Source organism: Podarcis filfolensis, assembly GCF_964270895.1.
Source record: "Podarcis filfolensis genome assembly, chromosome: 2".
Lineage (NCBI taxonomy): Eukaryota > Metazoa > Chordata > Lepidosauria > Squamata > Lacertidae > Podarcis > Podarcis filfolensis.
The window spans coordinates 26,893,567-26,916,870 of record NC_139605.1 but is presented as its reverse complement, the minus strand read 5'-3'; the positions used below and the strand labels follow the sequence as shown (position 1 = coordinate 26,916,870).

The following is a 23,304-nucleotide window of genomic DNA, read 5'->3' as shown; positions in this document are numbered from 1 at the left end:
GCTAGGGAGACTACAGCTAGTAAGACCAGAATGAGCCAAGATCATAAACCATGGTTTGGAGTTGGCTTAAGATCCTGGCATGCTCTGAACCTGGTAACCAGAAGTTTCCTGATTGGGGCATAAGAAACAATGGTCAATTTGCCTGGGAAATTAATAATAATAATAATAATAATAATAATAATAATAATAATAATAATAATTTGTATACCACTCTATACCCACAGGTCTCAGGGCAGTTCACAGGATAAAACCACAATATAAAACCACAAAATACATAATCAAAATTAAAAACAAGAGCAACCCAATTACCCCCCCCCCCCGGGCATTTTTAAAGGGCATTGAATGTCAGTCAACCAACGGCCTGGCTAAAGAGGAACATTTTTGGAAATGTTGCATTGTGGTGCACTGAGGACACAAAAGGCAGGTTCGAGGCTTGTTCATCGCTTCCTTGAATAAGCTGAGCTGCGTACATTCCAACTGGGCCATAAAGTGCTCCCTTGATGTAAGATTCACTCTGTGTAGCATTCCCAAGCATTTGAGAGCCCGCAAAGCGCACTCACTCTCTCTCTCTCTCTCATACAGCGTTCCTTGCACATAACAAAGCTTTTCGTTGCCGCTCCAGCCCTCCTGTGTAGATTGAATAAATAAATAAATCTCCAAATATACTCTTTAAACACCAGTTTATTGCAAGGGAAGTTCTTACTGTTTTGTGTTATTCACTTTTTTGTGGTGCTGCCTATTTATTGCATCCTACAAAACTTGCATGTTTTGATGGTCGTGGTCCATGATGTACAGTCGTAAAGTAGAGGCAGCAGCAGATGGGCGGCTGCTTTTGATATAAGGCTTTAATATTGCATGCAAGCCATATACGTATATAGCTGTGAGATAATTACTTTTTCCCCCTGTAATGCAGAGCTGTTAAGGAAGAACCCGCTTCTCCACTGTGTGTGTGAGTGTGGAAATAGATAGATAGATAGATAGATATAAACACATTGCAGTATTAATCTAATAAATAATTCCTGTGTGTCTGTTTTGTCTCAGCTGGTGGACCAATAGTGGTTTTTTGCTTGATGAACAGCTGTTTGATTCTAGCAGGTTAGCTGCCAGAGGGGCACAGTTCATCTCTCCATAAGGAGGATGTCTTCCACAGGACATAGAATGTAATTACAGCACGGCTGGGTAGTACTACAGTTGCTTAGGTTGGCTTCTCATTGCTTTTTACAGTGAGATTTTCCTCCCCCTCTCAAAATACTAGAACTTAGGGGCAGCCCATGAAGCTGACTGCTGAAAGATGTGGGGCAGACCAAAGGAAATACTTTTACATGGTCATATGACACCCTTATGACGCCCCCTTCCATGGGAGGCAACGATGGTCGCCAACTTGTATGGGTTGAAAAGAGGAATGGACAAAAGGATGGAGGACTGGTTATTGTTGAAGGCAGCACCCCTCTGAATACCAGTTACAGCAGTACCTCGGGTTACATACGCTTCAGGTTACAGACTCCGCTAACCCAGAAATAGTGCTTCAGGTTAATAACTTTGCTTCAGGATCAGAATAGAAATTGTGCTCCAGCGGCGCGGCGGCAGCAGGTGGCCCCATTAGCTAAAGTGGTGCTTTAACAGTTTCAAGGTTAAGAACGGACCTCTGGAACGAATTAAGTACTTAACCCGAGGTACCACTGTACTGGGCATCACAAATTTAGAGAGCTCTGTTGTACTTGGGTCCTTCTTGTAGGCTTCCCATAGGCCTCTGTGAAGACAGGATGATTAACTCAATGGGGCTCTGGCCTGATCACTAGGGCTGTTCTTATGCCCTTACTTTGACTTCTAACATGATTGTCAGTAACTCATTATGGGGCCAATCCTTTGCAGGGTTGCACCCATATGCCGGACAACGCAAGCATGTGGAAGAGTACAAGGGAAGAACTGGCACACTCAGCGTTGGGGGCAAAAAGGCAGGTTCACCTTGCACGTTGAGTTAGCAAGGTTTTAGGATGGATAAGCAAGTGAGAATTTGTGGCAGGCTTGTCCAGGACCTCTGGGTTGCTCAGACAGCTAGCCACTTAGACAGTTTCATATAGTGCAGGGTATAGTGGTTCAGAGTGGTGGACTAGTAATCTGGTGAACCGGGTTTGATTCCCTGCTCCTCCACATGCAGCTGCTGGGTGACCTTGGGCTAGTCACACTTCTCTGAAGTCTCTCAGCCTCACTCACCTCACAGAGTGTTTGTTATGGGGGAGGAAGGGAAAGGAGATTGTTAGCCACTTTGAGACTCCTTCGGGTAGTGATAAAGTGGGATATCAAAGCCAAACAGCAACTCCTCTTCTTCTTCTTCTTCTTCTTCTTCTTCTTCTTCGTCTTCGTCTTCGTCTTCGTCTTCTTCTTCTTCCAAATGTTGTTGGGACTACAGCTCTCACTTTTGGCGACCAGTGACCGGGCTGGTTGGCGCTGACGGAAACGGGAGTTGATCAACATCTGGAGAGCCACAGGATCCCCATTCCTTAAATAGTATATGTTGAACACTGGGCTGCATGTGGCGTAGCTTGAAGTTTGGTTTTCCAGGTGGAGCAGATAGTGGTGGGATGGAGTTTTGAGTTTGTGTAATTCACAATTTTGGCCTCCGGGGCATAGAATTGTAGAGTTGGAAGAGAAGCCAAGAGTCACCTTGTCCAACCCCCTGCAATGCAGGAATCTTGCCCACAGCTATCCCTGGATGGGTTCGAACCACCAGCCTTCTCGTAAACAGACAGACATATTGATCCCTTGCACCACAGAGCCCCTCATAGAATTGGAAGGGACCATGTGGGTCATTGAGTCCAACCCCCTGCAATGCAGGAATCTTTTGCTTAGCGTGGGGTTCGAACCCACAGCCCTGAGATTAAGAGTCTCATGCTCTACCGACTGAGCTATCCCAGCATGATAATGTGTTGTGGTTATATGGCCTGACTGATGCCTGAGTGGCAAAGGGGATGAGGCCCAGGGACCATGGTTGAAGATCTATGACACCTTTTAATCTTGGCATTTTGGTTTGAACTAGTGTAAAATGTAGCCATGCTCACAAATATTTAAATAGCATATTTATTTTTTTTAAAGTAAGTATGCACAGGATCATAGGGCTCAAAGAAGCTGTTAAGCTGATCAGGTTCTAATTTTAGGTCAACTTGAAAGTGATTATAGCAGCAAAATCTGAAATAGTTGTGGCGCTAGAAGAAACCATGCTGTTACAAAATTGTAATAGTAGACTAGATCTTAAGCGTTCATTGTGTTCGGCACTGAGGGCCAACTTGCCCCGTTTCTTAGATACGCAGATCTTCAGCTGTATGGGAAATAGAAATTTAACAGCCTATTCAACCCTCTCCAGTTCCATGCAAAGGTTGCTCTGTCTCCCCCCATCTTCTTTTTCTCTCTCTGCACAATTCAGCCACAATAGGAAGGAGCCGAGGAGAAAAGTAGCCAGATTTGGAGCACATAACAAATTCATAGCCGATGAAGGATTGCAGCACAGGGCTCCCTAACCAGTACTCCACTAGATATCCATCAGTGGATATGGATGAAATATCTGCTAGATCACGGTGGCGCTCATTTTTTTAAATATAGATTTTATTTAGAACCTGTTTGGCCCTGATACCTTTTTTTTTTTTTAATGTACGTTTCTTGTTCATTTGGGGATGCTTGGAAAGTCTGAAACTCAGGTGAGAACTGCACTGAAATTAAGACTGAAAATCTCACAGTTACACAAGAATAAACCCCAATATTGTGACTGGGACTTGTCTGGATGGAAGCGTGAACAACCTAATCTAATAACCTGATAACGATGTTTTGTGCTTTGGGAGCTTGGGAGAGGGAAACCATCAAGATGCAATTTATTTCACAGAAGCTAGAGCACACCTGGATAAAATTAAGAAGTACTGTACCATACACTGGTGCCATCTAAATGCCTTCTTCTAAGGATGCGGAATATTTTGCTCATAAACATGCATGCAGTGTACTCTATGCAAAAATCTTAAAGAGTTATTTCCTAGCCTTGTTTATTGCGGGTTGCAGGTGACCACAACTATGCTGCTTAATAGCTCTGTTGACTGCTGCATGAACTGCTCATAATGAACATTGTGATCTCCTCCCCATCTCATTTCTGTAGGCTGTTCAGTTGGCCCCTAGACGATGGCTAAACCTGCAGGAATACCAGAGTAAGAAACTGATGGCTGATCACGGGGTCACAGTTCAGAGATTCTTCGTGGCTGACACTGCAAATGATGCTCTTGAGGCTGCTAAGAGACTAAGTAAGTTGACTAGTAATGAAGTGAAACCTGCAGAGGCTGTAAACCAGCCTGGAAAATTATGTTGTGCTGCAAATATATCGTTGCATACATGTTGCATACAGTCTTTGAAGTGAAGACACGTTTTTATTCTAGGGATCGGAAATATATAAAGATAACGAACATGGTTTCATATGCAATCTTTATTCCATTTAGTCCCAGAGGCTCTGAGCGTCAGCATATATACATATATAACGGAACGTGTAGTGTAGTGCAGAACAGCAGATGCTGTTGCTCAATATGACTTTTCCAGAATTTCATTTCCCTTTCTTGCTATCAGTCCTACTAAACAGCAAACTTGGATAGTGAGCGCTGACAGGATTGTAGACAAACTGGGACCACTGATAAACAGGAGGGATAGTCCTATACTTGGGCGGGACATGGGTGGCGCTGTGGGTTAAACCACAGAACCTAGGACTTGCTGATCAGAAGGTTGGCGGTTCGAATCCCCGCAATGGGGTGAGCTCCCATTGCTTGGTCCCTGCTCCTGCCAACCTAGCAGTTCGAAAGCACGTCAAAGTGCAAGTAGATAAATAGGTACCGCTCCGGCGGGAAGGTAAACAGTGTTTCTGTGCGCTGCTCTGGTTCGCCAGACACGGCTTAGTCATGCTGGCCACATGACCCGGAAGCTGTACACTGGCCCCCTCAGACAGTAAAGCGAGATGAGCTCCGCAACCTCTGAGTTGGTCACGACTGGACCTAATGGTCAGGGGTCCCTTTACCTTTTAGTCCTATACTTAGGGTAGGGCTGGGGACCCCAGGATTGCACAATCTTAAAAAATAAAAAAATAAAAAATCCACCAAAGGGGGCAACCTCCCCCCCCCCCAATGTGGAATGAGCATGCTCACTAATTATGAAATGTTGACTATCAGTTGGAAAAGGAAAGTGGTGTGTAGGAGAGAATGGAATGACATTCCAGAATGGGGCAGGGCTGGCTGCCTAGGCCCCTAAGCAAGAAACTTGCTGTTAGATAATGAGGGTACTACAGTCTTGTGTTGCCAGCTCCCACATGTACTTTAAAAAATAAATAAATGAAAAAGAAAGTGTGGTTGGCGGGAGGAATTGTTGCTTAGTCTGCATGGTGACCAAGCTGCCAGATGCCATTAGCTGGTTACTAGATATGTATGCAAGTCTACGTCTCTGCATTCTTATTTACTGAGCTGATTTTGTTATGTTGTTAGTGTGCTGCCAAAACTCCCCTTGGCTGTTATGCCAGGGGGTGGGGGTGGTCTCCCTGTGTATGTGTGAATTGGAGGTGTTTGCAGTATTAATGTTAATGGTTTATATGAATTTTTAATGGTATAATGTGTTTATGTTTATGTAAGTCACTTGGAAACCTTGGTAATAAGTGACTAATACATCTAAATATTATTACTATTATTAAGTAGCAAGTTTTCTCAGACTCTGGGGCTTATTTCTGCAAAAACCTGCATAGGACTGTGCTGCAAGCCATTGCTAAGTAGTTTATTTTATGTTCGTTATATTTCTACGTAAAAGTCCTTGGATCACCAGGTAAATAAACTGTCAAACAATAGCAATAAAAAATGTTCCAACAGTAAAACCATCAAAATCAACAGGGAAACCACCAAAGGCAATTAAAAGCCAGGAAATCAAAGCTGCTTTTACCTGGTGCTTAAAAACATCATCTGAAGTCTGCGTAGCTGACCCCATGTAGCAGGAATCTAACCTAGCTATTGCCAGCAGATCACACTTGTATGAACATCCACAGACGAGGACCTAACAGCACTCTGTTGCTGTGAACCCAGTTTTAGGAATAGTGCAATGTCATCCAAACCAGAGTTGACTATTTCATGGTCAACACTATCCCCATCCGCAAATATATTGATCGAGTAATTGAATTTCAGCCATCTCATTTCTGACTCCTGATACCTGTTTAGAATGTCCACAGTCACACCTGGGTTCAAGGAAAAGGGGAAACAGAGCTTAATGTCTGAAGTGTCACTCCAAATCCCCGAATAGCTGCATGTGTCATGTAGACATGAAACAGAATGGAAATCAAATCAAAACAGAACAAAATGTTTTGTGCACGAAACGTGCACAATCTAGTACCATAATGTCATGGGGAAGCTTCTGAAATCAGTCAGGTACAGTGGTACCTTGGGTTACATACACTTCAGGTTACACACTCTGCTAACCCAGAAATAGTGCTTCAGGTTAAGAACTTTGCTTCAGGATAAGAACAGAAATCGTGCTCCTGCGGCGCGGCAGCAGCAGGAGGCCCCATTAGCTAAAGTGGTGCTTCAGGTTAAGAACAGTTTCAGGTTAAGAACGGACCTCCGGAACGAATTAAGTACTTAACCCAAGGTACCACTGTAGTTGGTTTGGAATCCTAGCATATTTCATTGAGCAATTTTATCCTGCTTTATAGCTCCAAAGTAACCTACTATAGATTCTCATAGTGTAATGAATCTTTCCTTATATGTTCTTTCGGTCACCACATACTGGGCAGCAGCTTTTACTGAGCACCTCTGGGGCAAAAGAGTGGGGCGGAGTGAAGTCTTGTGGTGAAGTCTCACCTTTCCTTTCCCTGTTTTATGAAGGGCAACATGATTTCTGTCCAGCCTGTCACACATGTGAAGATTGGGCAAGTGCCATCTGTCTTGGCTGCTTTGTGCTCTTGTCGTACAATTAATTCAGGTCAATTGAGAAGACACACAGGCACTCATAGTTAAGAACTGAGCCAGGGACAGGTCTGGCTCCATGCCTTCAAGCCATGTACATCATTCTGGAAAAGTGGCAGAGGTATCCGGGAGCTGCATGGGCTTCTCTTAGCCCCACACCTCAGTTGGAAACCTATTGGCTTTAATGCAGGCATAGGCAAACTCCGGCCCTCCAGATGCTTGGGACTACAATTCCCATTATCCCTAGCTAACTGGACCAGTGGTCAGGGATGATGGGAACTGTAGTCCCAAACATCTGGAAGGCCGGAGTTTGCCTATGCCTGCCTTAATGGGACTTCAAAGTCAATTCGTAACTGTGTGCTTAGTGCCGGTAAGAGCTGCGTTCCAAATTAAAGAATGAAGCTCTACATATGCAGCCTTGCTCTTCCATAGGTGAAAGTTGTTTCGGTAATAGTCCTTCAGATTGCAATGACAATAAGGCAGCAGAATGCAGCGTGTGCCACTTCAGCAGATTAAATGAAAATTATCTCCTGTGAGGCTCTGAACTCATCATTTTTAATCTCTCCCTTTTCATTCTCTCATCAGCTCACTTTAAGGACTGCTGAGCCCAGGAAAAGATCTTGTAGCATACCTTTACTCGCTGCTTTTAACTTGAGATGTGATACTACTTAATAAGATAAGGGCTTTTATAAATAGGACTGAAAAGAAAACTAGTTGTATGCCTGTCATAATAAAAAGAGACGGATCTCTAGACTGAGTAATGTTCTCACTGTTCGGCATTTCCATGGTTTATTAATGATATTGCCATTGATTGCAGTGTATGATTACAGGGATATTAATATCGGAAGGGGGGTGGGAAGCATATTGTGTTTTTAAAACATGGAGCAGACAACAATAACAAAGGGGCCAGAGTTGTCAAGCATGGGATGCGTTTCTGCTTGCATGATTTTCTGCCAACTCCCCTATCTCTCTGCAGGTCCCCATTCCTGAGAACCACCCGACCCAAACTGGGCTCTGAAGTGGGGTTTCACGTCTAATGCATTGGGCAGGTCATGGTTGGTCCATGGACTAGAGCAAGTCAGGAGCCCAACTGTGACTGAATAATGTTGTATGAAACTGGAATGCATAGTGGGAACGCATAGTTTCAGAGCCTAGGCAATGTGGGCTTGAACAGTTCTGAAAACAAACATACGGAATAATGGAGAAGGTGTCTCTGCTGAAGTACGATAGCCCCATCTGTACTGGCATTCTGTTGGCTTTGGAAAACGGACCTGTTTACACAGGCATTCCCTGTGTAAACGACTAAACAGCAACATTGCCTGTTTTATTAATGGGTGCTTATATTTAAATATTTGTGGCTTTTTGCACTTTGTAAACCACTTAAGGGCCCATAGCAGCATTAAGCAATATATAAATTTATTTATGTTGCTGCTGCTGCTGCTGTTATTCTGCTATCAGTGTTCCATCACTCTGTCAGTAAAACACATGGTGGTGGAAAAACGTTTATGATTCATTCATTGAACTGTCTTGCATCTTCCATCTTTGAAAGCATGTTTCCATCATTCGCGGTGATAATGTTCCATTTTATTTAAGTGTATCAAGTGCACAGTGAATTAACTGGATTATTTAAGACATCTTTGAATTTTAGTGTAAAGGGAATTGCAAGAGCTATGAAATTACTGCCATGCTCCACTAAGCCGTTAATTAACACAGTCCTTGTAGTTAACTTGCTTGCTGGGGCATCATTTTGTTGTGTTTAGTTAAATTCAGTCTGAATAATGCATTTCAAAATTGATATGTTGTTCCTCTACTTATCCCTGCAAACCAACGTATGTTTCATTTAGTTATCTAGAACGTCATTTGGATACGTCATTTGCAGGATACGACACCATGATAGTTACATAAACAGAAACCACCATTGCACTTCTGTAGATTTCCCAGATGGTATACAGAGCCATGTGCTTCTCTGCTGTACCCTGGGGTTGAAAAACCCTGGCAGTCCCTAGAAAAATCATCTTAGCTGGGTGTCTTCTCTTTCCCCATGCTCATAAGATACACAAATTGATAAGACAGACAAAGACCAGTAAGAAACCTGAGTTAATTGTGTTCATGTCTTCAACCAGACCTTCAGTTGATTAACAGTATGTCCTTTTAAATGTGTTCGGTTGGGGGGTATTGTTTTATCACTGTTCTTATTAGGTATTTTGTGTTTATTTATATTGTAATTTTATGTTGTGAACCACCCTGAAATCTTTGGATGAAGGGTGGCATACAGATCAAATAAATAATATAATAATATAATATAATATAATATAATATAATATAATATAATATAATATAATATAATATAATATAATATAATATAATATAATATATAATGTAATATAATATAATATAATATAATATAATATAATATAATATAATATAATATAATATAATGTTCACAACAACCCTAAAGTTTAAAAAACAGATTTAAAACTAAAAGGACTGAACTACAGGAGTTGTTTAAAAATACTTGGATGAAGCAAAAGGCTTTCTCTTGGCATTGAAAAAAAAACCCATGAGGATGCGCACTTGACAGCACTGGTTGTTCCAGAGTCTTTGTTGGCATAGATCACAATGTGTGAGTGTCCATCAGGTCTTTAATGGTTTGGGGGCAGATGTGACCATTCTCAGTCTCTTCACAAGGGATTCATTTGGGTTTTTCCTCTTTGGCTTGCATTCCCCTTTCTCTCTGGTCTGAATCTCTCCCTACCTGCATGATCTTCACAATGCTGAATGCTAACTGTAAACGTAAAGGTACCCCTGACCGTTAAGTCCAGCTGCGGACAATTCTGGGGTTGCGCGCTCATCTCACTCTAAAGGCTGAGGGAGCCGGCGTTTGTCCGCAGACAGCTTCTGGGTCGTGTGGCCAGCATGACTAAGCTGCTTCTGGCGAACCAGAGCAGCACAAGGAAACGCCGTTTACCTTCCCGCTGGAGCGGTACCTATTTATCTACTTGCATTTTGACGTGCTTTCGAACTGCTGGGTGAGCAGGAGTTGGGACTGAGCAGCGGGAGCTCACCCCGTCACGGGGTGATCGGCAAACCCTAGTCTCTGTGGTTTAGACCACCCACATCCCGAATGCTAACTGTAGTTCGATGTAAATCAGCGTTTGAAACCCGATTCTGATTATTGTTTCAGCTGACCATAGCATCCCAGCTTGAGGGGCGTGGGGAGCGTGTGAGCTCATGATCTCTCATTCATCATGATTCAGAGATTGGGAAGCGATGCATCTGCATTGAGCCAGGGAGAGACAGCCTTGGAATAGTTTGCCTGACTGCCAGTGCTTGCAGTTAATAAACAGCTTCCAAAAGTTTCTGTTTGCAAATGAAAATTTTAGTGGTGGATACAGTTCCTTCAGATACAAACCTCTGCAGTACTAAAGTCGGTGGCAATGTTAGAACGCCCTATGTGTTTAGTACATTTCTTGATTAACGGTTTCCCTGAAAAATATGTCAAAAACTGCTGGAAGTTGCTAGTGAAAAAGGGGGAAAGAACATAAAAGGATTTGTAAACATGCTTAATGGAGTTGATAGACTCCCCCCCCCACCCCAAGCAAAGCGGATGACTAGAAAATTAAAGTCATGACATTAATGCATGCCTGCAAAGGGGATTCTGTCTAGTAAAAGACAGAACCCAATGGATTTTTGGCTTTGCACATTGCCAAGCAGTTCTTAGTTGAAACGACTTTATAAGAAGCACTGCTTATAAGTCAGCGTTAAGTCATTTTATGCTCCAGGTCAAGAGCCTGCAAGTATCCAACAAATAAGGAAATAACACATTCTGTATAATAATGAAAGTACTCTGTTATGCCCAATCTCCCTTATGATAGAAGCTCAAAATAAACAATTTTGTCTTTTTATATCTGTATTTAACATGGCATAACAAGCCAAGAGATTTGAGAGCTTGCTTCTGAAATTCGTCTGTGAGGGAACGATCATAATGTATCGTTAGTATTTGCATGGGGCTTTCAGTCGGTGTCAGGTATGAGCCTGAACTTCTCTTTAGAGAGGAGACAGATGGGATTAAGGTAGCAACCTAAAAATATCGGCATTGGTATTGACTTCTAATGAACGTGAATAAACATCCACATTTGCAAGCTACAGATGCATTTGAAGTTGCTAGATTTTGGTTTTGCTGCATGAACAGAGTAAGATCAGATTTCCCTTTATGGCTTTGACTTGCTGAGGGCAGGTTTCTCTGGAAGGGGGGCTGCCATCAGTTAGTTCTTTGTGACAAAGGCATTTAATACTAGGATGTGAGCCATGCTAGTAATTGTTGTGTATTTTGGATTCCCACCTCCACCTATCCCTGATCAAGAATTTCATTTGGTGGGGTGAGTGAAGGTTCTGCTGTGTGAGAAAACTTTCCCATTCACTGTCAAGAAGAGAAGAGCTCTGTGCAGGGTTGTGTACAGTGGTACCTCGGGTTACAGACGCTTCAGGTTACATACGCTTCAGGTTACAGACTCCGCTAACCCAGAAATAGTACCTCGGGTTAAGAACTTTGCTTCAGGATGAGAACAGAAATCATGCGGCGGCAGCGGGAGGCCCCATTAGCTAAAGTGGTACCTCAGGTTAAGAACAGTTTCAGGTTAAGAATGCACCTCCAGAACGAATTAAGTACCTGAGGTGCCACTGTAGTTCCTTGGGTTCAAATAGATGTTTCTGCAAGCAGACATTTCTTGCTAAAAAAGCAGTATCCCCTGTGGGTGGGGATGTGCTAAGCAGCTAATTTTGATCTCTTTAATGCTCCATCAGTCCGCCAATCCATCCCATTGCATGCATTTTGTGTGCACAGAACGAAAAATATGCACTTAAAAACATTTAAATGTTTTCCAGTGAGTTGGTTGATGCGCATTTGAACATACATAGCTTACATAATTTACATAAACCTCAAGAAGAGGTGGCACATCAAGAAAAAAGAGGGAAGCTCTTTGAAACAACTTTGCAAGTGCCACGCATTCTTGGAACCCTGGCTGCTAATTCTGGACTCCTGAACCTTGGCCGTTGCTCCTGGACCGGACTTGCTGTTGCTACAGCTTTCACAGGTCCTGCTTCACTACCCCAGAATGTTTTTGCCTGGTTATTCTTATATGTTAAATTTATATACCACCCTTCATCCATAGATCTTTGGGCGCTTCATAACATAAAATTACAATATAAAAAACACAAAATACATAGTAAAACTAAGAACAAAAACCAACTTAATAATTCTCCCTCCCAGGGTCAATAGGAATCCCCAAGAAGCTGGCAAGGCAAACAAGGTCAACTAACACGTTTTATTTTCTGTTATTCCTTCTTCTGACACACGAACAAGGCACGGCTGAACGTCAGTCAAACTTGACAGATCTTATCGCGATGTATCCCTTCCACTGGGCAGAATTTTGCAGAATTCACCCCAAGCCGATCAGGGAACTTGACCGCCTGGTCTCTGCCGATCTTTACAGTCACTTCCTCGTCATCAGAGGACATGCATATCTTGGTGTCTTCGCCCTGCTGTAAGGAGAACTCCGGCAGCTCCATGCTTTGTCTCCTTGTAATTGTGTCTCTGTACCCTGATGGTGCCTCTTTTTTTATCTGGATGGAGAATAGACAGGAGTGTGTCTATAGAAAACAGCTTTCTGTACAGAGGTAAAATTTACATTCGTTGCTCCAGCCACTTTTGCCTCTGGCCATGCCCACTGAAGATTGCCCCAAAGTGAATGACATCTCTAGATCGTGAAAGGTTCCTCATCCCTCCTTTTATACCAACTAGGAAACCTTAAGCTAAGCTGCAAACAAAGAAGCTGAGTATGTAGGTAAGAACTGATGTTGGTTTAAGGTAAACAAACAAAGGCTGCCTTGACACCTCCTCTGCTAAGTAACTAATTAATCTGCATGCTAGCTAATTATCATCACTACTCCATCCCTCCTTAATATGTTTCAGTGAGCCAGAGGGCAGTTTTGTCGCTAGAAATGAATATTGTGTTGAACTCCCAGTCTAGCGAGATCTTCTGAATTTTCCATTTGCCATGCCGTTCCAGCATTCTTTTTGCCATTCCAGGGTGCATAAATTGGCAGTATAGACTTGAGGGGTACCCAAATAAGGGACATGGGTGGTGCTGTGGGTTAAACCACTGAGCCTTGGACTTGCTGATCAGAAGGTCAGCAGTTCGAATCCCCGCAACGGGGTGAGCTCCCGTTGCTCGGTCCCTGCTCCTGCCAACCTAGCAGTTCGAAAGCACGTCAAAGTGCAAGTAGATAAATAGGTACCACTCTGGCAGGAAGGTAAACGGCGTTTCCTTGCGCTGCTCTGGTTTGCCAGAAGTGGCTTAGTCATGCTGGTCACATGACCCGGAAGCTGTACGCTGGCTCCCTCGGCCAGTAAAGCGAGATGAGCGCTGGAACCCCAGAGTCGTCCGTGACTAGACCCTAACTGTCAGGGATCCCTTTACCTTTACCCAAATTTTGCCCCTTAGGACCTTGAATGTACTCTAGAGTCTGTGAAATTAAGGGGTGGATTTATTCATGTTGGCTGATTTTACAGACACAGACAAAAAAGAGCAAGCCATTTGCCCAACACCACTGAGAAAATAAATACCTAAGCAGAGATTTTGTATGTAAGCCTCCAGCTTGGCTGTCAGTCAACAAGGACCTCTTCAGTGTTGGTGGCATTTCTCATAATATTTTAAGTCAGTGGGTAGGGAACCCATGGCCCTACAGAATTTGCTGGATTCCTACTGTTCCTGACCCTTGGTTATGCTGATGGGAGCTGGAGTTGAACAGCATATGGAGGGCCACAGGATTCCCTAACCTCAGCTCAAAGTAACATGTGGTCTCCAAACAAATCAAGCTTAATTAATAAAGCAGTGTTGATAGGGAAATTCTTGAATAAGAAAATTACTCTCCCTCCCTCCCTTATTCCCCTGCCCTCCAGCACTTAGAAGTCTCCATTTATACTTTTAGAAACTTTAACTAAGGACGTCAGTGCAAGCTGCAGCATACCTTTAGTTATTTTATAACCCTTCTCTGCCACCAAACGTCTTTGAATCAAATAGATTTATAGTAATGTGAGTAATGGACAGGGGGCCAGCAAATCAAAATCTCATTTCAGCTGTTTGACACTAATGTTGTGCTGAGTTACTGTTCTCCGTGTTGGATTTCTGATCAAATTACTAAAATTGCCACTTGGAAGTGGGAATGGAGACGAAAATACAAACAAAATATTGTTATAAATTGAGTACTGAATTTCATAGTTAGCATATGCCATAGAAACCATTCTTTTTAATCCTGGCTATGTTGTGTGGTTTGTTTGTTTTTGTTTTTTTTTTGTTTTAAGGGAGTTTGATTGGTGACTTTTTCTGCAGAAGGCACAATTCCTAATATATAAATGTGATAAAAAGCCAGATTGTATTACAAATAACATGGGCGCAAGGATAATTTGGATTCTTTATTTCTAATTTATTGTGATGTATACTGTTATTCTTCAACTGTGAAAATAACTAGGCGTGCAAGCTAGGATGTGTTGCGAGTAACTCCACCTTCCTAATGTGTAAAATACAGAACTATTGCATGCTTAACATGGGTTGTGTTTCCATATATGGCAGTTTGACACATGCTTTATGGACTTAAAGCCCTTCAATGTTCTCACTTGAGGAAACTATGTAGGCATGAGTCTATCCATGCCCACCCAACCACATTTCCATGTTGAATTTTTCTTCTCTGACGCAAGATATACAATAGCTAGCAGCATCCTGTGGTGAGATTTCTAACCTATATTCCATGTCAACAGCAGTTTCTGGTGAAGGCAGGATAGCCTACTTAAGATATTGCTTAACCTCTGCGACAGGGCTGGGCAACTTGTTGTCTCCAGATGTAGTTTGGCTCCAACTCTGTTGGCCTCAGCCAACAAGACTGGCATGTTGGAGCTTGATGGGAGTTGTAGTCCAGTAACATCTGGAGAGCCACAAGTTGTCCATAGAGGTATTGTTGTTGGTTTAATTTTTATCCCACATTTTCCACGAGAAGCTCAGAATGCTACACATGTTCTCTTCTCCCCAGTTTTTTCTCCACAACACCTCCGTGAAGTAGGTTAGGGAAAGAGAGAGAGAGAGAGAGAGAGAGAGAGAGAGAGACCCAAGGTTGCCCCACACTCTTCTCAGACAGGCATGTAATTTACACCAGTCACATATGTAGCATCGGAGGAGTGAAATTGCTAACACTAAGTTCCTTTTCAAGTTGCCGTTGTAGAGAGGAAATTCACTGCTTCCAAGCTGTTGGGCCTGGGAAAACCCTGGAAGACTCAGACTGCCAGTAGTGACCTCTACTTGCTACTACGAGCCAACTCCATAGAAATGGAAAACAGAAGGTTCCCTTGTCGTAAGTCCATTTGACCAGGGAAATATCCATAGTTAGAGGGTTGGGGTGGGGCTCCCAGTGACTGCTGGATCTTTCTATCAATGGCCCTTATAGAAGGACCCAAAAGAGGGATCCATCAGAGATTTGGAAAGGCCCCCTTTAAAGGGAAATGGGAGAAGGGAAGGTGGCCTGTAACCATTCCTCTTAATCTGCTAGCCGGTTGATTTTCTGAGGATAGAGGAATAGTGCGGCATTCTTGTTTCTCAGCTTAAAAAGTTCAAGAACGTCATTTCTAGTTGTTTTTCTTGCTGTCAGAACAGGCTAGGTATGATTGAATCAGAATTTCCCAATAGCATGGAATGCATTAGTATAGCAAGAGCTGTCAGTTTGTTTTGACATTAATTTTGCTGTCACTTTCATGTTCCTGAAATACTCAGACAAGATGTAAAATAATAGTCACGGTTGAAAAACCAGATAGCGTGTGATTGCCATAACTTTGTCTTCCTTCCAGAAACAGTGTTATCCTGATGTCGACCACTGGCATCACAAAGGCTTTCCCAGAAATTACCTGTTAATATTGCTACGTTCATTAGCACAGATTGGGTTAGTAATATTCAGTTGGATCCAGCACAGCTTCCTGTGAGCACTTCTCCATAGGCTGGAGGGGTGGAGCTTGCAGGTTTTTCCTGAGGGACAGGCTGTAGACGGTTGGTGGTGAAAATGAATCTCAGAATGTGGACCGCTGTTTCTTCAGTCCTAGGCAGTCCCCCATCAGGTTAGGGATAAGCCACTTCCCCTCCCTGCATGTCCATTGCAGAACCATGTTCCCCTTCTGCTGCTTTGTAGCAGAGAAGGGACATCCATGTTTCTAGTCCTCTGCATGTCTCCAGACTTTTTTTTTTTTACTTCTGATATGTCGCTATAATATGCTGAACAGTATGAGAACAGCTATCTGGCTATGTATTCATGCATGCATGTATGCAGTGCTTTTTCCCCTTAAAAAATGTTTAGGAGTGCTCTCATTTTGACTCAAGAAAATCACCATTTTATAGTTCAAATTGGGAAAAATAGATACAGTAAATGGACAAAGATTCACAAAATGTTTAGGGGTATGCATACCCCCAGAAATAAAGACTTTGTTTGTTTGTTTGTTTACCAACCACTCCTCGACACTATCTATCATCTATCTATCTATATCTATCTATCATCTATCTCTATCTATCTATCTATCTATCTATCTATCATCTATCTATCATCTATCTATCTATATCTATCTATTTAAATCACACTGTTTACTCTGTAGGTGAATAATAATAACATCTAAAATATACAGTGGTACCTCCGTTTACGAACTTAATTTATTCCGGAAGCCCATTCTTACACTGAAAACATTCTTAAACTGAGGCGCACTTTCCCCAATGAGGCTTCCTGCCGCCGGTGCCCTTCCACCAGTCGGCTTCCGTTTGTCTTCCGGGGCAAAGGTCGCTAGCCAAAACACCTACTTCTGGTTTTGCGGAGTGCATTGCCCGAGTCGTTCATTAACAGGACTGTTCTTCGACCGAGGTACAGCTGTACAATAATTATGCAATATACGAAACTTAAAACATACATTTAACTTCCAAAATTTAAAGCGTTCAATAATTTAAATTCTTTTCTTTCTTTCTTTTTAAGTAAAACACCTGAGAAGCATTCAGGGTGCAGCTTTGTCCAGGTGTCTGAAACTCAGTAGGGATAGTGCTTGTCTAAACTCCTTGGGGGAGGGAGTTGTGCTTTCAAAACCGAAGGCTGCTGCAGGTAGAGGTGCTCCATCAGAGGTCCCCAGGCATGGAGAGCTTTGTATGTTAATGTCCTCACACTGGATGTGAGAATGTATAGGCAGTCATAGCCATCTCCAGGCACCAGTTCAGCACCAATACAGGTACATCTGGTACAGATGCCATATTGCAAGTAGAGGTCCGCCTGGCCTAAAATTGCCATTGTGGCTTGCAGCAGGTGTCTGTTACTTCCAAACAGCGGCCATGCAGATGAGTTGCATGCATAGAAGAGATCTGGGTTGACAAAGAAGCAAAACACATTGCTACAGCTTTCCCCAACCTGGAGCTCTCCAGATGCTTTGACTACTACTCCTATAGTCCCTGACCATTGGCCATGTTGAATGGGACTGATGGGAGCCAAAATGCAAGGACCCCAGGTTGGGAAAGATGGGGTGCTATATTGTGAGCTACAATCCCCACACCCAATCTCTCTGAACAGTAACCAGGTGGCTAACAGTTGGAAAAGAGATTCATTTATCAGTGAAATATTCTTTTTGGCAAGCAAATGTTTGGAAATGCAAGATCCAACTTTGAAAGTAGGTCACTCTGGTGTCTGTTCTGTAGGACGTTGAGTGCATACGCCTGCTCACATTTCTTGAACCATCTGTCTCTTGAATGTTCTAAGGAATACTATTCTTTCTATGGTACTTCATTAAATTTATAATTTTCAAGGGTGATGGGGTGCGGGAAGCGAATGCTATGGTGTTATCAGGAAAGGAACTAAAAACAGCAGTGTTGTTGTTGTTGTTGTTTAGTCGTTTAGTCGTGTCCGACTCTTCATGACCCCATGGACCAGAGCATGTCAGGCACTCCTGTCTTCCACTTCCTCCCACAGCTTGGTCAAACTCATGCTGGTAGCTTCAAGAACACTATCCAACCATCTCATTCTCTGCCGTCCCCTTCTCCTTGTGCCCTCAATCTTTCCCAACACCAGGGTCCTTTCCAGGGAGTCTTCTCTTCTCATGAGGTGGCCAAAATATTGGAGCCTCAGCTTCAGGATCTGTCCTTCCAGTGAGCAGTTAGGGCTGATTTCCTTAAGCATGGATAGGTTTGATCTTCTTGCAGTCCATGGGACTCTCAAGACTCTCCTCCAACACCATAATTCAAAAGCATCAATAGAGGGTCGCAATGTCATTCCTGTGGCATGTCCCTGTTTAGCATGCACTAGGCTCCATATCAAAAGAATGCGGGCGGATACAGTATAAGGGCATAAGAAGATTCATCATGTATCAGAGCAAAAGTCCATGTTGTTTGGTATCTTTGTTTCCTATGGTGCCAACCAGAGGCTTCTGGGAATTCTGGGAATTCCACAAGCCGGGCTCAAAGGCCACACCCTACTTGTTGTTTTGTGGCATATTTCAACTAAATGATAAAAAGGATTGGGTTGTTTAGGAAAGCCTAAATAGGTTGGGAATCCTCAGCTCTGGAAGGAGAAGGAGAAAGAAGAGTTAAGCATGGTAGAATTTAATGACGTGCAATGAAATTGAAATCGCAAACAGTAAACGATAAAAACAGAAGGCCTCGATTCACACAACACCTAATTAATAGAATTTTATAGAATTAATTCTAGAATTAATTCTATTAATTAATTATAGAATTAATTCTATTAATAGAATTAATAGAATACAGTCGTGATAACTGTATCATAAGGTGTGGCCATTGGTTTGAGTGGTTTTCAAAAAGGTTGGATAAATCCCTGAGGTCGAGTCTGTCAATGCTTATTAGACGTGACAATTAAAAGGCATTGATTCTTCGGTCAGATGTGAGGATCGGCAGGGGGCTTTTAATCTGTATCCTCTCCCTGCTGGCAGCTGCCCATGAGAGTCAAGCTAGAGTGCTAGGCTGGGTCAACTTCTTATGTGATTCAGGGGGGCAGTTTTTATGTTGAGTAAAGTGTAGAGGAATGGATTTTAATGGTGGGAATTGTATTGTTAGGCTTTTTGCACAAGTCGGAGATTGTGTGGGTCGCAACACAATGATAATGTTATCTTGCTCCTATTAATGTCCATTAATTTTATTGGGTATACTCTCAGCATGACTAACAGATAAAGCCCCTAAGTGTTGGGATGCTGAGTAACCAGTTTTTCTGTATCTTGGCTTGCAAGTGAAAAATGGTGTGAACGTAGGAGCAGGGAATGAGAAAGTAAAATTGCAAGGTTGTAGGAAGCTCTACTGGACAGTGAGAACATATAGAGAAGAGATGGAGAACAGTTTTTGTTGGTTTGTTTGTTTTTTCTGTTGAGTTGCACATTGCACAAGTGACAATCCTTGGACTAGCACAAAACACTAGTTAGATACCACCCAAGGTACTCAATGGGACGCGGGTGGTACTGTGGGTTAAACCACAGAGCCTAGGGCTTGCTGATCAGAAGGTCGGTGGTTCGAATCCCTGCAATGGGGTGAGCTCCCGTTGCTTGGTCCCTGCTCCTGCCAACCTAGCAGTTTGAAAGCACATCAAAGTGCAAGTAGATAAATAGGTACCACTCCGGCGGGAAGGTAAACAGCGTTTCCGTGCGCTGCTCTGGTTCGCCAGAAGTGGCTTAGTCATGCTGGCCACATGACCCGGAGGCTGTACACCGGCTCCCTCGGCCAATAAAGCGAGATGAGTGCCGCAACCCCAGAGTCGGCCATGACTGAACCTAATGGTCAGGGGTCCCTTTACTTTAAGGTACTCAACTTAAGCAGCAACATCACTTTAACTGTCTCCTGCACTGAGCTTCTACATACCTTGAGGGTGCCTTCCCTCAAACCTTTTAACTGCAGAAGTCACGCTTCCTTCAACCTCCAGTTCACTTTTGGTACCATTCACACGAACCAGTTATTCCTGATCAAATCATGGCCCACAAGCTTAAACACTGCCATCTTGTTTGTCAGCATGTTTAATCGTGATAAGGGGGGTAGGGTTGCAGTGTCTTGGAGTAGTATTTTATATATTGTAGGGACCACCCCTCTGTTGTTAGGAGGAGTTTCTCAAAGCTAGCCAGTGGACTGGTGGACTTGTCAGCTTGCTGTACGTAACAAGAGAGCTTAGTCCCTTTCCCTCCCAAAATTCTTCTCTGGGTTCCCCACCACCACCTCCCTTCCAGCAGCCCTGCACAAAAAGCACTCCCATTCTTCACATCTCCCCCATCTCCTGCTTCTGCCATCAGAAGGCTCTTTGTTCTGTTCTGGTCCTCCTACTGAATGCTCCAAGTCTCATCCCAGCAGGAGCCTGAAATCTGTTTTCTTTAGCGGGACTATAAGCATGGTGTATGTCATTCTTCCCTCAAGAAAAGCAGCATGCTCCAGGTTCTTCTGCCCACCTCCCTTCTGCCCAGCTTCTCAGTTCTTCACAAACTAACAAGTTTTACCCCCCCCAAAAAAAAGGGTTCTGGGGAGACAAGCTGTCAGAAGGAAGGATTAGTTAAAGACTTCTCCTTGTACTTGCCTTTGGGCTGCATGGAAGGGCAGCTGGGAGAGAGGCCAAAAACAGAGGAACATCATTGGGGAGATAAGTGGAGGCTGGAGGAGAAACAGGGATTCAGCTGAGGTTGGGGCACCCAAATCAGGTGGGACACATCTAGCTATCTATTGTCTCTTCCAGGTGGAGCAAACATGGCATCTTTCAGATGTTGTTGGACAATGACTCCCATCATCCCTGACCTATTGATTCTGCTGATGGGAGTCCAACGACATCTGGAGAATACCACATGGGCCTCCCTGGTTCTACACTAACTTCCCAAGGTTTCAGACAGGGAATCTTTCTCCACCCTACCACAAGATTTCAGGGATTGAATCAGGGATCTTTGGCCTGCGAAACATCTGCTCTCCTGCTCAGACGTGGCCATTGGATCCAGCCTTTGGTCTCATCAGGCAGGGTTCTCCTTAATTTTCATAATTAAGATTGCTAAACTTTCATTTGATTGTGCCCTGAATGATATTATTAATGGGAATAACGTTCCACTGCCACTCACAGACTTTGCCGTCTTTAATGTGTGTTGCTGAAATTGACACACACACTCGTTGTTTGTTTTCCTGCTGGCTTTTAATCCCGTATTGTTAATGGAAGGTCATGGATGCAGTTAAACTTGTGTGTCAGCTTTAACATGTAAATTTGTATTAAAGTCAGATTTCATTTTGCATGCAAACGCACACACACTTTAAAAAACAACAGCTGATGTGATTATTAACCCTTCCTCCTTTTCAAATGCTTTTAATTCTTCCCAGTCACAAAGAAGGAATGTGTCTCCAGCCCTCTCTTTCCAGGTAGTTGCAGCAAGTGCTTTGTCCCCCGGGTCTAGAAATGAAACTAACAAGCCCCAAGGGACACAGATAGCTGGGAGGATTTGCAGTGGCAAAGAATATGGTCTTATTTATAGCTCCTGGTGCCGGGTATACTGCTAGTATTTTAACTTTCCCCGTGAATTTAGAGATGTCCACTGCCACCATGTGATGTGTAACAAAAGGAAGTTACTCAAGTAACCTGGAATATGACAGAAAATAAGCTCTCTGCTGACTTGAAGGTCCACTTGTAACTTCAGTATTTAGTTGTCTCCTACGTGGGTGGCGCTGTGGGTTAAACCACAGAGCCTAGGACTTGCCGATCAGAAGGTTGGCGGTTCGAATCCCCACGACGGGGTGAGCTCCCGTTGCTTGGTCCCAGCTCCTGCCAACCTGGCAGTTCGAAAGCACGTCAAAGTGCAAGTAGATAAATAGGTACCGCTCCGGCGGGAAGGTAAACGGCATTTCCATGCACTACTCTGGTTCGCCAGAAGCGGCTTAGTGATGCTGGCCACATGACCCGGAAGCTGTACGCTGGCTCCCTTGGCCAATAAAGTGAGATGAGCGCTGCAACCCCAGAGTCGGTCACGACTGGACCTAATGGTCAGGGGTCCCTTTACCTTTAAGCTTTACATATACAGTCGTACCTTGGAAGTTGAACGGAATCTGTTCAGAAGCTCATGCAGCCAATTGGAAACCACTGAAGTCCCGTTGGATGTTTGGCTTCCAAAAGAACGTTCCAAAACCGGTACACTCACTTCCGGGTTTCAGTCGTCTGGGAGCCTATTTGTTTGGGAGCCAAGGTGTTCGAGATCCAAGATACGACTGTATTTGCTTTCTCTTTCCCCTTTAATTTAGTAAGGATTTTAGATAAGCATTTATAAAATATCAAGACATTACGGCGAGTAATTCCGTCATCATAAAATGTGCAATTGGACTCCAAACACCTCTTACATTCTGATATTAACTGGAATGCACCAGTTTTGTAGTTGCCTTAGCTATTTCATTTCCCCTGAATCAGAAATTTATTTCCATTGTTCTGCAAATATGATCTTGCTGCAACGCACTGGGCCATGTAAATTCATAGGAGAAGCCATTCCACACACACTCCCTGTCACTTATATGATCTGCCTACCTCATATTGATATGCATAGCAAGAACAGTCTTCATTTCTTAAGCCAAAATCTGCAGCATGAAGACAGAAATTACATAATAAGCTAGTGCTGCCTAGTGATTTAAAAGAGTGAGCTGTGGACTGGGATGAACTAGGAAATTCACCTTGGCCTTCTAAGCTATCGGACATGCCTTAGGCAAGCCAATCTCTTAGCCTCAATTTTCCCATTTGTTCTATGGGGAATGCTGTCCTATCGTCTGTATTTATAGTATAAAAGGTAAAGGGACCCCTGACCATTAGGTCCAGTCATGACCGACTCTGGGGTTGCGGCGCTCATCTCACTTTATTGGCCGAGGGAGCCGGCGTACAGCTTCTGGGTCATGTGGCCAGCATGACTAAGCTGCTTCTGATGAACCAGAGCAGCGCACGGAAACGCCGTTTACCTTCCCGCCGGAGCGGTACCTATTTATATACTTGCACTTTGACGTGCTTTTGAACTGCTAGGTTGGCAGGAGCAGGGACTGAGCAATGGGAGCTCACCCCGTTGCGGGTATTCGAACCGCCGACCTTCTGAATGGCAAGTCCTAGCTCTGTGGTTTAACCCACAGCGCCACCCACATCCCATTTATAGTATACAAGAAGCATATTGTGCACTTGGCATTTATAGAGAATGTTTTTTACACTTATTCTCCTTAAACCTATGTGAACATAGACACATACACAAATGCCCATTGCTGGGGAGTCACAATTGGAGAGGCCTATTGCCTTTGCCCTG

The 23,304-nt window shown here is 43.4% G+C and overlaps 1 protein-coding gene across 2 annotated transcripts in view; it reads left to right on the top strand.

Annotated features, from left to right (window-relative positions):
* The window catches only part of SUCLG2 (succinate-CoA ligase GDP-forming subunit beta), a 207,634-nt gene that overhangs the window by 48,861 nt on the left and 135,469 nt on the right, over nucleotides 1-23,304 (top strand). For both annotated transcript variants that reach the window (XR_014545006.1, XM_083602015.1), the window contains exon 2: nucleotides 4,139-4,280. Coding sequence is in view for 1 of the 2 variants with exons in the window: in XM_083602015.1 (XP_083458141.1) it covers nucleotides 4,139-4,280 (142 nt within the window). In the remaining variant the exon portion in view is untranslated. The remainder of the gene's footprint in view (nucleotides 1-4,138; nucleotides 4,281-23,304) is intronic.